A 13,136-nucleotide genomic window follows, 5' to 3' on the forward strand; every position below is an offset into this window, starting at 1 on the left:
CTCTATACTCATAAGGAATTCTCAGTATGCTCCAGCTATAACCCACTATTTACTGCCAGGTTACTCTGCTGATAATAGTATATTACTTCTCTACTCGGGACACATACCTCCCTTACACACACACGACACTCTCTGGATAGACTTCATCTCTACACCCAGCCACAGTTCACTCTCTACATGAACACATTCATCGCCCTTATACTCACAGGGCACTCGCTGGATGACCCAGTATGTGACCCCAATCTCTGCCAGAAACAGACATGCCCCAAGCAGCGCGGTATATCGTGGATCAACGAGTAGCTGATGTTTATTTTGCCACCCATGACGCATAGCTCCCCATAGGGGCGAACGGGATCCAGAGCCCCCAACATTGGCAGCCCCTTTTCTCCGGAGTCCAGCAGCCGGGGACATTATACGGTGTCACTGCCAACCCTCTCCGGGTGGAACAAATAGTTGCCGAATGGATCCACACAACAGTTTATAGAAATGTTCGCGGTGCCCGGTGTTATCCCTAGACTAGAAGCACAAACGGAGGTTTTACTTCATGGCAGCAAGCCTTAGCACACGTAGTCCCTAAAGCGTTAATGGTTATGTAAACACTGTTACTTCTAACTGCAATTAAAACTAGTAGACATCCCTATTTGTGGCGGACTTATTTTCTGTTGCACCGCCAGGAAGCAGCACGTGTCAAAATGTACAAGGAGCAGGTGTATTGGGACTCGCGGTATCAGGAGGAACAGGAAGACACCGGTGGTCATGAATGGTTCGGGAGTTACAGTGACTTCAGCTGTTTGGTCCGGAAAGAGCTGCGGCCCGGTAGCAGTGGGCTAGTGCTGGGTAATGATTGATAACACACAGCGCCTGTGAATCCTTATGCTATGTGCTGCTGCATAGCGAGTGTCAATGGGAGCACCAGCCTATGTCTTTTTAAATTTCATTTTATAAGGTTATTAAGCTTTCAAATTATCTACCAAAAGGTAAATTTCAAACTTGCAGAAAAACCAAAGAAAATTATTCATATCCCTATAAGGAAGGGGTTTCTTTTTTTAACCCCTGTGTACATATTTTGACCTATATGTATATCTAAATAACCACATTGTTCCATAATATTTTACTGCCTTAAAGGGACAGTCTACACCAGAATTTTTATTGTTTTAAAAGATAGTTAATCCCTTTATTACCCATTCCCCAGTTTTGCATAACCAACACAGTTATATTAATATACTTTTAACCTCTGTGATTATCTTGTATCTAAGCTTCGGCAAACTGCCCCTTTTTGTTTTTTCAGTTCTTTTGACAGACTTGCAGTCTAGCCAATCAGTGCCTGCTCCCAGATAACTTCACGTGCACAAGCACAGTGTTATCTATATGAAATATGTGAACTAACACCCTCTAGTGGTGAAAAACTGTTAAAATGCAATCTGAAAAGAGGTGGGCTTCAAGGTCTAAGAAATTAGTATATGAACCTCCTAGGTTAAGCTTTCAACTAAGAATACCAAGAGAACAAAGCAAAATTGGTGATAAAAGTATATTGTTTAAAATTACATGCTCTATCTGAATCATGAAAGTTTATTTTGGCCTAGACTGTCCCTTTAAGTCAGAAATAATAAGTGAGAAAGGGGGGGGGAACAAAAACGCAGCGTCTTCCCCTTTCCTCTCAAGTTTTGAATTGTAATAAAATTTGTTTCTGCATTTCTATTGTTTGTATCTGAATAAAAAATTCTAATTTTTTCAAATAGTTTTGTACTCTATTGTCTTACGTCTTGTACATCTGTTCAATTATGTAGTCTTCCAAAATATTTAATAAAGCTGATAATCTTTAGGTAGTGTTTTTGGACTTCCATTGACTAAAAATTCACTTTCTTGATAACAGAATGGTTAAAACTAAATTGTTTTTTAATTTCTTCGCCCTTGAGAAATAGAAGTCATAGCAAGAAACTACCAATATATAAACCTCACCAGTACAGTAATCAAATATCTGACTCTCTCAAAGGGACATGATTGTACAAAGATGTTTTGTAGATAATTTATTTATATAGTGCATCTGGGAGTGTTTTTGTAAAAATGTATAGTTTTGCTCATTTTAAAATAACATTGTGCTGATTTTTAGACTCCTAACCAAGCCCCAACGTTTTAGATGTATACTGAAGTCTAGACTTCAGTTGCTCCTGTTTATGTAAAGGGTCTTTATATGCAAGGGGGGGGGGGGGGGTTCTACTCTTCCTGCTTTGTCAGCCCATTTCACTGAGTTTCCCAGCCTAACCTCATCAACAGTGCTACATTGGGAGCTTCTAAGTGCATTTTAAAGGGGTTTATACTAGATTTTTATATCCGTATCTGTGCATATTCTTTTTTTATAGTAGTGTCTATTACATGCAGTTAAATTAAAATTGGTGTACTGTCCCTTTAACTCAGCTGATACAGTTGCCTTGTTCACGATAGAAACACATTATATGATATTAAAAGAACATTAAACTGCCGAGTACAACTGCAGTAACATGGTTACTACTCACCATGCTAGTATTTTCCATCCTGCAGCTTTCTTTAAAGCTCTTCACTTATTTTGCCTCATTATATAATCGTCTCCTATACTTTTTTTAAGACGGGAGGCTAATATAGTTGCTAAAACTTTATAATCATTATTAAGGAGTGAAATAGGTCTGTATGCATCAAGTGAATTTGGGTCCTTATCCTTTTTTAAAATAAGTGTGATATTAGATGCCGTAAAGGTTTGGGAAGGTTTACAATGTGACAGAAAATAATTATTAAACAGCTTAGTCAAAATAGGGGCAATCTCCTCCTTAAGTGCTTTATAAAATTCAATAGGCAATTGGTCAGGATCTGGCGCCTTCCCTAAAGTTGACTCTTTAATAACTTTTAAAACCTCCTCCACTGTAATCTCTTTATTTATTATATTTAACTGTATTTCAGAGATTTTTGGAATCTTAATACTATTCCAAAACCTATTTTTAGTTTCCTGATTAACTTCAACAGGGGCATACAACTTCTGGAAGAATAAAAAAAATTGCCTGTTAATGTCCTTTGGGGTATTACATTTTTGGCCTTCAGATATTATTGATCCTATGTAATTATTTTTCTTTTTGCTTTTCGAAATATTGACAAGCATTTTTGCCATTCTTACGTAAAACGATACCAAATAATGCTTTGTTTTTGAGCTCATCTTGTAGCTGATTTTGTGTCAAGAATATTTCCCTCTCTTTTTTTGCCCTCTGATAGATGGTCCAATTCTCTCTACTAGAATTATCAATATATTTTATAAATTTATTTTTCAATGCATTAGTTAGTTGAAGTTCCTTTTATCTTTCTCTTCCTTTTGACCATATAGGCCTTTATCTCCCCCCTGAGAAATGCCTTCACGGCTTCCCAATATATTTCTGTCTTGTGAAGGTATTCCTTATTTACGGAGGCGTAATCCCTCCATTTTTAAATAAGCCAATTCCTAAAATGGATATTAGAGTGCAGAAAAGAGGGGGGAAAAATTTACCACACAAATTCTCTCTGTTATTCCCCAACTGGATAGAGAGGGAGATAATGGCATGATCCGATAGAACTATATTGTTAATATCTGTCTTAATTTCCAGATATAGGAGTCTTTCAGTCACCAAAAACATATCTATTCTGGAAAATGTATGGAAGGTCTTTGACTCACAGGTAAACATTTTCTCATCCGGATGTTGTTCTCCAAATGTCCCTGAGCCCGAGACCCTTCACAAAAGATTCCAGAATCTTAGCCTCCTTTCTGGACCTATAGGAGCCACTTGATCTTAGTATATCCAGCTGGGGGACACAAACACTATTAAAGTCCCCACCAATAATTAATTGGGAATCTACTGACCCAATTTTGTATATAGCTCATCCCAAAAGTCTGGCCGACACTCATTTGGTGCATAAAGGTTACACAATGTATAGTGGCATTTATTAATCTCTATTTCTAAAAGGTACCTTCCATCCACGTCCCTATACTGGGATATTAGCTGGAATTCTAATTCCTTATTAAAAATACATGCTACTCCTCTCTTTCTTTTGACTGCTGGAGCCGCATACACCTCCCCAATCCATCCCATTCTTAATTTCTCTGTTTCCTGCAGGCTCAAATGAGTTTCCTGCAGGAAAACGATATTGGGTTTGTGGCTTTTCAAGTGATGAATTATTTTTTTCCTTTTAGCAGGGGAGGAACCCCCCCCCCCACATTCCAAGACAGTAAATTAAGTGAATTTTTCATATCTATTACGATACCTTTTCAGAGCTACTGGCCTTGCCCAAAGGGGAGGGGAGGAGGAGAGAGGAGGCCAGAAGGAGAGGAAGGAAAAAAAAAATAAAATAAAAAAGAGAGTAGGTGGTAAAAAAAGAACAGCCCACCAAATAGCCATTTAATTGAGAGGAACAGAGTCAATGTACAACTTAATTCAAGGTTTCTAATTTTTCCAGAAATTGCTTGACTTCCGCTACTGTATTTAATATAATTGTATTAGTATCGAGGAAGATTTTAATTTTAGCCGGGTAGATCATTGTGGCTCTATATCCTGCATTAATTAATTTCGTACACCAGGGAGCCATCAATCTTCTATTAAAAGTTTCCACGGAAAAATCTTGGAATAGATACGTTCTTTATCTGCCTCTACAACCCCTTTTTTCCTATAATAAGAAAAAAATCTCTGCTTATCTTGAAAGTTTAAGAGCTTCACTAAAACTGGTCTTTTAAATTTTGAGATATTATCTTTCTTTAGACCCAATCTATGGGCCCTCGCCACAGCTATCTCTATACCATTTAAAGGCATATCTAACAGTCTTGGTAGTGTAGTTTTAGTGAAAGTTATCAAATCAGAAAATTCTGGAGTCTCTGGGAGACCCACTATTTTCATATTGTTTCTCTGCGACCTATCTTCTAGGTCGTCAAGTCGTGCTTGCAGAGTGTCAATGGTCTTAGTATGTGTATTTAAACAGGTCTGCTGAGTATGCTGGAGATCCTCAATATCTGAAATCCTGTTCTCAATTTCCCCTAACCTACTTGAGACCTGTTTAAGTTCACTTGTCAATGTCACTAATTCTGTTTTAACTTCTTCAAAATGTGGTAAGAATAGATCCGAAATTTGTTTTACTAAATTATTGGTGTCTATCATAGTGTTGGAACCCAATAGGGAATCCGTTGCACCTGTTTCTAAACTGCCTATACTTGACCTGGGCGTCCTGTCTTTTATTTTTGGTGGCATTGTATTTATATCAGTTCTGCTAATCCCTAAAAATGTATCCATAAATGGAAATAGGTAGGGGGAAAAAAGGCTGTACAAACAGCGTAGCTCAGTGTAATTTTGATAGAGTGTAAATAACTATATTTATATTTGGTGTAATATACAAAGAAGCCTAAGAGCTCAACCGGTTCTTAAAAAAAAAGAAAGTGCAAAGGTGGTTCAATGAATATGTGAATAATATACACCTATATGTACCATATATGTGTGGAATCCACCAGTCCTAAATCCTAATGTTCCTACTATGTGGGATTAGGGATTTTAATAGAGTGTAAGTAGCTCTGTTTATATTTAGTGTGATAGACATAGAGCCACAGAGCTCAGCAAATTCTTGAAGAGCAGAAAAAAGTGAAAACTCGGTTTAGTGGATGTGTGAATAATAAACCCCTATCTATACCATGTATATGTAAAGTTGACCAATCCTGAAACTAATGTTCCATTGAGTACTTCTTTTAGACTCAAGTATTATTAGAATAGGGCATATTTCCTATCTAATAAATCAGAACCACCCTTATTTTCCACAATCAATATTCAGGTAAAAAAGAAGAAAGATCAAAAAAAATAAAAGAGGGCATAGAAATATACAAAACAGACCTAAATACAAATAAGTAATACTATGCTCTGCAATAAAAAATTGTTAGTTCCTTCTCTTGTATTGCATGCAATTTAACTGACTTTCCAGATAGGGACTTGTTTAAGTACAGAATACAGCTTATAGACGGAATCTAATACTATTATAGACAGTTTAACAGCTTATCCTTGTCTATTGCTGCATGTAGCTATTATCAATTTATACATATTTCAGTGCTTAAGAGGAGAAAGAAGACAAATAAAAAAAAAAAAAAGGAGAGAGAAAAAAAAAAAAAAAAGAAAGTTATCTTTTCATATCTTAAATCCTGAACCATTTAAGCGCATTTTAAACACCACTGTCAGTGAAATATAAATGCTAACGAAGCCAACTTGCACTTGCTAGTTCAACACAGCATACACATAAGAAGAAAGGTTCTTAAAAATTACACTGATATACAATATGTTTGCAAGGGAGTCAAGGGCTGTTCAATTTATGATTAAGATTTAGAGTCAATAGCCCTTCATGCCACTGCCTCTGCTATAGCCGTACTGTTCGTCTAAGCCAAAAAAGACAAAAAGCTTGAGGGAAGAGAAAGCAATAGTAGATCCATTTAACATATAGTAGCAGACTTTAAGTGATTCAATATGGCCAGTTCAACAGATATACTCCTTCAGCCAACACTTTTCGAACCGTAAAAGGGAGCGCCTTATTAAACAGCCTTTGAAGTTAGCAGGCCGCATCAGCTCCATAGAGCCGTATGTGTCCCCCCTGCCTTATTCATCACAGAGTTCCATGTATAACTGCTTATATAAACCGACCATTCAGCATATATAAAATTCGATGGTCACCACAAGAAAGGATAGTTTGTATAAATATTTATATTGCACGGGGGTATATACAGAAAAAGAGCAACTTATCTTTTCTTTGCTTCTTCGGCCCCAGCGTCCTTCTCCTTCAGCTGCTCAATAGCCGAGTTATAGCTTCTGGCCTCCGTGATAATTTTTGGTGACACCAGAGATATAGTAACCTTCCTCTCACCTCCTATCCTGGGGCGAACAAAGCATGTAACAAGCTAGAGAAGAAAAAGTAAAGTACACGGCAACTATGCACCGTATCACCTTGCAGTCGTCGCTGGTGCCCGGAATTCTGGGAGGGTTGGAAAACGCAGAAGCCTCTGTACACTGCTCTGCCTTGCCGTCTTCACTTATACTCGAGACTCTGTAGGGGATAGCGATGCTTCCGGCTTGAGTGTGTGTATAGCCCGTCTTTACCGGAGTCTCATCCGCTGGTCACCGGAGCTTGGCTTGCCTTTCAATGTCCTCTTATTTTGCCTCATTATATAATCAAGTTGGTACATTTTTTAATTTTACACTGGGCGCTGCCATCTTGTAGTGAGAACAAGTATAAATAAAGTGGGATATTTATGCTCAAATTAAGTAGATCACAAAATAGTTTCAAAAAGGGGAAAAAAAATCACTATCATAAAATGTAGCTGGAGCAATTATGAATTAGATTTAGTCTCTTGGATTACACTATTGGTGCTCTAAAGCAGAACTAATACAATTTCAGCATCTTTTAAATTTTCATGCAACTGTTTTGACACTGCAGATTGTTATTTCTACTTCTGCTAATTTAGGAAGTTTTAAATAAAAAATGGACGGCGTTAGCACCTAATGGGACATTGAACGCTTTGAGAGTGTTATACATATTTAATTATGCTGCTGGTTGAATTAGATCATGTTAGATTTTGACTATTACCGCCCCCTTTAAAGGGACGCTAAACCCAAATTTTTTCTTTCATGTTTCGTATAGAGCATGCAATTTTAAGCAGCTTTCTAATTTAGTTCTATTAATTTTTCTTAGTTCTCTTGCCATCTTTATTTGAAAATGCAGGAATCAAAGCTTTGGAGCCTAAAATGGGCCATTAGGTTGAGAACCTGGGTTGCACTGGCCAATTGGATGGCGAAATGCAGGCACCAATCAGCAAGCCCTATCTAGGGTACTGAAAAAAAATAGGCTGGCTCCAAAGCTTTCATTCCTGCCTTTTCAAATAAAGATAGCAAGAGAATGAAGAAAAAATAATAGGAATAAATTAGAGCATGCAATTTTAAGCAACTTTCTATCTGAATCATGAAAGAAAAAAAATTGGGTTCAGTATCCCTTTAACGCTGAAAACCAGGGTACTTCTAATTCACCTGAATTTCTAAAAAGTAGTGGACACCAAAATGTTTTAACCCTAGTTTTTCTCTTCTGCTGGTGACAATTAGGGACAGATAAAAGTGAAGAAAAAAAAAAAAAGACTTTAAAACCCGATAAATACAATTACTTTAAAATTGGAATATTCCACACAACCATTATTTGCACAATTTCTTTCTATAATTGTCATCGGTAGAAGGGAATAGCAAGAGGTAGCAGAAACTAAAATGTCACTTATTTCTTTAGTATTTAAAGGGACGCTTAAAGTGACAGTTCACCCAAAACATTTCTCCCCTTTAAATTGTTCCCAATGATTCATTTTACCTGCTGCAGTGTTTTAAATTGTTTACAAGTAACTTCTTTACCCCTATTTTGGCATTTTTCAAATAGCTGATTTAGCCTGTGGTATCCCAACCTATACTGAAAGTTTCTATACTGGAGTATTTTCTATTGAATAGCCTAAGTAAACACAGCCAGCAGAAGAAATGACACTCTCAGTGGGGGGGCATGATAGTTAAAGTGAAAGTAAATCCTAGCGTTTTACAAGCGCTAGGATTTACTATTGAAACATATAAAGGGCACATTCATTCATGACGTATAAGATACTTCATGTAGAAAGCTCCTTTATTTGATTAAATCAAACGCCGCTCTTAGCTCCTACAGCAGAGCACGGCTAAAAAATATTTTGGCTAAGAGGTGAAGTTTTCACCTCTTAGCCAATAGCGGTGCGGTAAATCCGGCTTGGCGCCCATGGGTTATTGGCTAATAGGTGAAAACGTCACCTCTTAGCGAAATTAGTTTTTTTAGCCGTAGGCTGCCAAAGCAGCTAAAAACGGCGATCGATTGAATCCAATAAAGGAGCTTTCTACATGAAGTATCTTATTATTCATGAATAAAAGTGCCCTTTATTTGTTTCAATAGTTAATCCTAGTGTTTGTAAAAAGCTAGGATTTACTTTCACTTTAAAGGGACACTCAATCAAAATTAAACTTTCATTATTCAGATAGAGCATCCCATTTTAAACAACTTTCCAATTTACTTCCATTTACTATATGTGCACAGTCTTTTTATATTTACACTTTTTGAGTCACCAGCTCCTTCTGAGCATGTGCAAGAATAAGTGTGTATGCATTTGTGAATGGCTGATGGCTGTCACATGGTACGTGTATGCATTTGTGATTGTTTGGCTGTCACATGGTACAGGGGGAGTGGAAAAATACATAACTTTTAAAATTGTCAGGAAAAAAAACTACTATTCATTTGAAGTTCAGACTAAGTGCTATTGCATTGTGTTTTTTTTTCTTGCATTTGTTGATTATGCAAATCTACTGTGTTGACTGGTCCTTTTAAGTAATAAAATGATAATTTTCCATTGTCTCTCTAAGTATTGAGATTTGGTTTTCTAGACAAATATAAGATAAGGAAGCAAGTCTGTGTACATAAAAGTGATAACATAATGAGATCTGATATTATCTGAAACTCAACCCATTGTAATAGGCTGTGGTTTAAAAGCACAGAACCAGCTACTTCATATACACAAATAAACCAAAAAATGCAATTTCTCAAATATTTTATTCTCTGCAGGTGGTATAACAAGTCATTAAAAATACATTCATATAAAAACAATTTTACAGTGTACTGTCCCTTTAAGTCAGCATTAAACTTTCATGAGTCAGAGCATGTAAACTGCTAATAAGAAAATACATCTACATATTATTCTTAGGCTTCAAATGCATAATTGTATCTAGCATAGGTTTACTGTACCCAGGCTTTGTGCCTTATTACACTCCTATATTTTCCTTGCATATTTATTACTACCATTTAGTTATGCAAAATGAAACAAATTTGCAATATACTTCCATTATTTATTTTGCCCCACTTTCATGTAATTTAGCTCTGAAAATTGAGGATTATCTATTTTTCAGAACTTAAAAATGCACCTGCTGACTTCTCAAGGTTAAGCTTTCTGCATTTCTTTACCTTATTGGCTTTTACTGACAACTGCAAAACAATGCACGTTTATACTAAATTTATGGCATTGGCAAGCATTGTCTGCAGACTGAAGCCCAGATGAGCTCCTCAAAATAAGCCAAATGGTGGTTGGTTTTTGACTGTTGAAAAACAGTTGTAGTAAAAATTATGTTTGTTTTCAAAACATTTTGATGTCATTATATAGCAACAGAACAGAAAGGGTTTTGTAGTTACACTATGGGCAAGATTGACAAATTTGCTAGCGGGCAGGATTCACATGTTGTGAAACCTGTACGCATCTAATCGCAAATTATAGGGGCGAATACGTTCCCCAAATTTATCACTGCATAAGGGAACACTTGTGCAAAACAGCCCCCTACCCTCACACAACCAATTGCACAAGAGTAGGGCTATTCATCTGCCAACTCCAGTTTGACAGAGAGGGTTTATGAAGCAGTGGTATGAACCTTTACTTCATAGATATCAGTTGCATGCTCAAATGAGCGGGCCGGCAAACTATGGGTGCATTGGCCTCATAATAAATCTTGCCCTATGCTTACTGTCCCTTTTTAAGAAAATAGTATTTCATTGTAGAGATGTTATAAACACAACTGTTGTAAAGCTAATTACTAGATTCTAGTCTGCTACACCATGGTTTTTATATTATGATTTACAGGGTTCTGGACAACCAAAGAACAAACTTATAATAGGTTATGTCAGTACCAAAATAAATTAACCTATTAAAACTGCATAGGGAAGTAAAAGTTCTAAAATATTGTGCACCAATTGTAAATAGCATGGAGCAGGTGCAAATAATGATTGCATCCACCATGCTCGCATCACAGATTTTTTTTTTTTTAATAAAGGGTTTCACTAAACTAATTAGTTTTAAAACATTTACACATGCGCATTTAATAACTTCCACAGCCTCAAAAAATGTGTTTTCAGTTCTTTAAAATGGAGCAAGATATTGTGGGTAAGGCTATCCAAATGACCTTCACTGTGCCTTACCTTTTGGTTCTAAAATCCAACAACATTGGAGCCAATTGTAATTGTCTAAGAGCCATGACTCCTGGGATTTGTCAAGCTTTGGTGCAATATAATGTTTTGTTTTTTTGTTTTTTCATTTTGTTATTTTATATTGTGCTGTTCTTGGCCCTCTGTATGACACTGGTCTCCCTTTGTAGGATGTGGTACTAGCTCACTGAGTGTGGACCTGCATGCGGAGGGAGTGAGCCCAGTTGTTAGCATTGATTACTCACCAGTATGCATCGCAGAGATGGCACAGAGACACGCAGGGCGTGCAGGCATGAGCTGGCTGGTCATGGATGCTAGAGAGCTTCAATTCCCAGATGGCAGTTTTGATCTAGTCATTGAGAAGGGCACGTTGGATGCAATGATGGTGGATGAAAAGGACCCCTGGAGCGTGAGCCCACAGACTATCACCCTGGTAGATCAAGTTCTGAGTGAGGTGGGATAGAGTATGCTTGCATGACTTTCCTTTCTATATTAGTGCATGTGTGTCTGTGCATGGTTGTAATATTATGGGTATGTATCTTCTGAACCACAGCTTTACATGATTAACTTACATCCTTTGGCAAAAATACTGTAATTAAAGGATATTAAACTCTGAAGTGAAATGCGCGCACACACACATAAGTGCACTTACATTTTGAATAGAAGCTACACATTTTTCACAGATTTTACAGCATCTTCTCAACTTGCTAGGATAACTAATGTTCCATTAACAATGACTATTTTTGTGCCACAGATGCTACTGCTGTGTTTATGAGCACGTGCAGTGTTTGAATGCAGGTGCACTGGGTATATATTAATGTTACATGCTCGGTAAAAGCTGCCACTCAAACAGTAATAACCTGTGCCAAAATCATTTTTACCAAGATGTGTATTTCAATATGCTTCTAACTGTATTAATCAATCTGTACTCATCAGTGTCAATGTTTAGTAATATCTACTTTTAAGTAAGTATGCATATATGGCTAGTTTATTTTTTATCTTTGGAAATTCTTTTATACACCATTGAAACTGAATAGTAATCCAATCCTATATTGTTCCATAAGATCTACTCTCTTGGATCAATGGATAATACTATTTAATATATCATGGTGCACTACATCTTGGCATTTCCTTAAGCAATTTCTTTAGCAGTCTGATGATTGGTAACCATTTTCATTATTTATCTGGATACTGTCCCTCTCTACTCAGATTCCTTTGCCCATTAATCCATCACAGCACATTTGGCTGCTTTGTTTGTGTTAAACGTCTCGGCGGTCAATGCAGTTTCCTAATGTAGGATCATTCCCTAAAGCTCAATTCTTTTAAGGAATCTTATCTGATAGGAGCAGAAATCCAGACCACTTTTTCTTTGGTGTGTAATTTTTTTATTTTCTCTAGAACAATGTTGCTGTATATCACTTTTTATCTTTGTGCTAATCTTCTTTTTAAATATCGGAACTATATAAATTATATACATACAAAGAGAGAAGCACTCTGATATACTTCAGGAAAGTTTTCCTCTGTGAAAAGCACACTGGTCTAAAAGAGGCTGCTTCCGGGTGGTAAATCGCCATAGAACTAGCTGATGAGCTGCTGTTCGTTCCTGGAAGAGCGCTTCTCTCTTCATAAGCAAATTAATATGACCCTGGGGAAGTCTCCCTATGGGTGATGAGGGAAACCAGACATGGACTCCTTGCCCAGTGTCCTTAGAGGGATGTGGCTGCACCTCACTGACGAGGCCCAAGGAGGCTGAAACGATCATCTGGGGTTGTCATGTTCCTTGTTCAGAGGAGAATTGCCTGGTATTTCGGGGCTGGACTGACCTTACTTGGCGGGATCAGACTGATATACTTAAGGAAAGTTTTCCTCTGGGAAAAGCACACTGGTCTAAAAGAGGCTGCTTCCAGATGGTTAATCGCCATAGAACTAGCTGATGAGCTGTTGTTTGTTCCTGGTAGAGCACTTCTCTCTTCGTATGTATATAAATTATATAGTTCATAAATAGTCAATATATTTCAGGCAAAGTGGATCATGTACAGTTTTGTAATGTTTATTCTCAGTGCTCATTTTCATGCAAAAGTAGATGCTACCTCATTTTTATTATCATTTGTGTT

At 37.0% G+C, this 13,136-nt stretch overlaps 2 protein-coding genes across 3 annotated transcripts in view; one reads left to right on the forward strand and one right to left on the reverse strand.

The window, feature by feature from the left end:
* The window catches only part of ALG3 (ALG3 alpha-1,3- mannosyltransferase), a 36,660-nt gene extending 36,216 nt beyond the window's left edge, over positions 1–444 (reverse strand). The window contains exon 1 of the mRNA XM_053710338.1: positions 207–444. Coding sequence (XP_053566313.1) covers positions 207–411 — 205 coding nt within the window. The 5' untranslated portion in view covers positions 412–444. The remainder of the gene's footprint in view (positions 1–206) is intronic.
* Positions 445–645: 201 nt separating this feature from the next.
* EEF1AKMT4 (EEF1A lysine methyltransferase 4) overlaps positions 646–13,136 on the forward strand; it is a 57,371-nt gene continuing 44,880 nt past the window's right edge. Inside the window, exons 1-2 of one of the 2 annotated variants that reach the window (XM_053710341.1) lie at positions 646–837; positions 11,193–11,455. In XM_053710341.1, the coding sequence (XP_053566316.1) occupies positions 693–837; positions 11,193–11,455 (408 nt within the window). In that variant the 5' untranslated portion in view covers positions 646–692. Of the gene's footprint in view, positions 838–11,192; positions 11,477–13,136 lie in introns of both variants that reach the window. The other variant, XM_053710340.1, reaches the window with a different exon arrangement.

The sequence above is a fragment of the Bombina bombina genome, chromosome 4, assembly GCF_027579735.1.
Source record: "Bombina bombina isolate aBomBom1 chromosome 4, aBomBom1.pri, whole genome shotgun sequence".
In the NCBI taxonomy this organism is placed as follows: domain Eukaryota; kingdom Metazoa; phylum Chordata; class Amphibia; order Anura; family Bombinatoridae; genus Bombina; species Bombina bombina.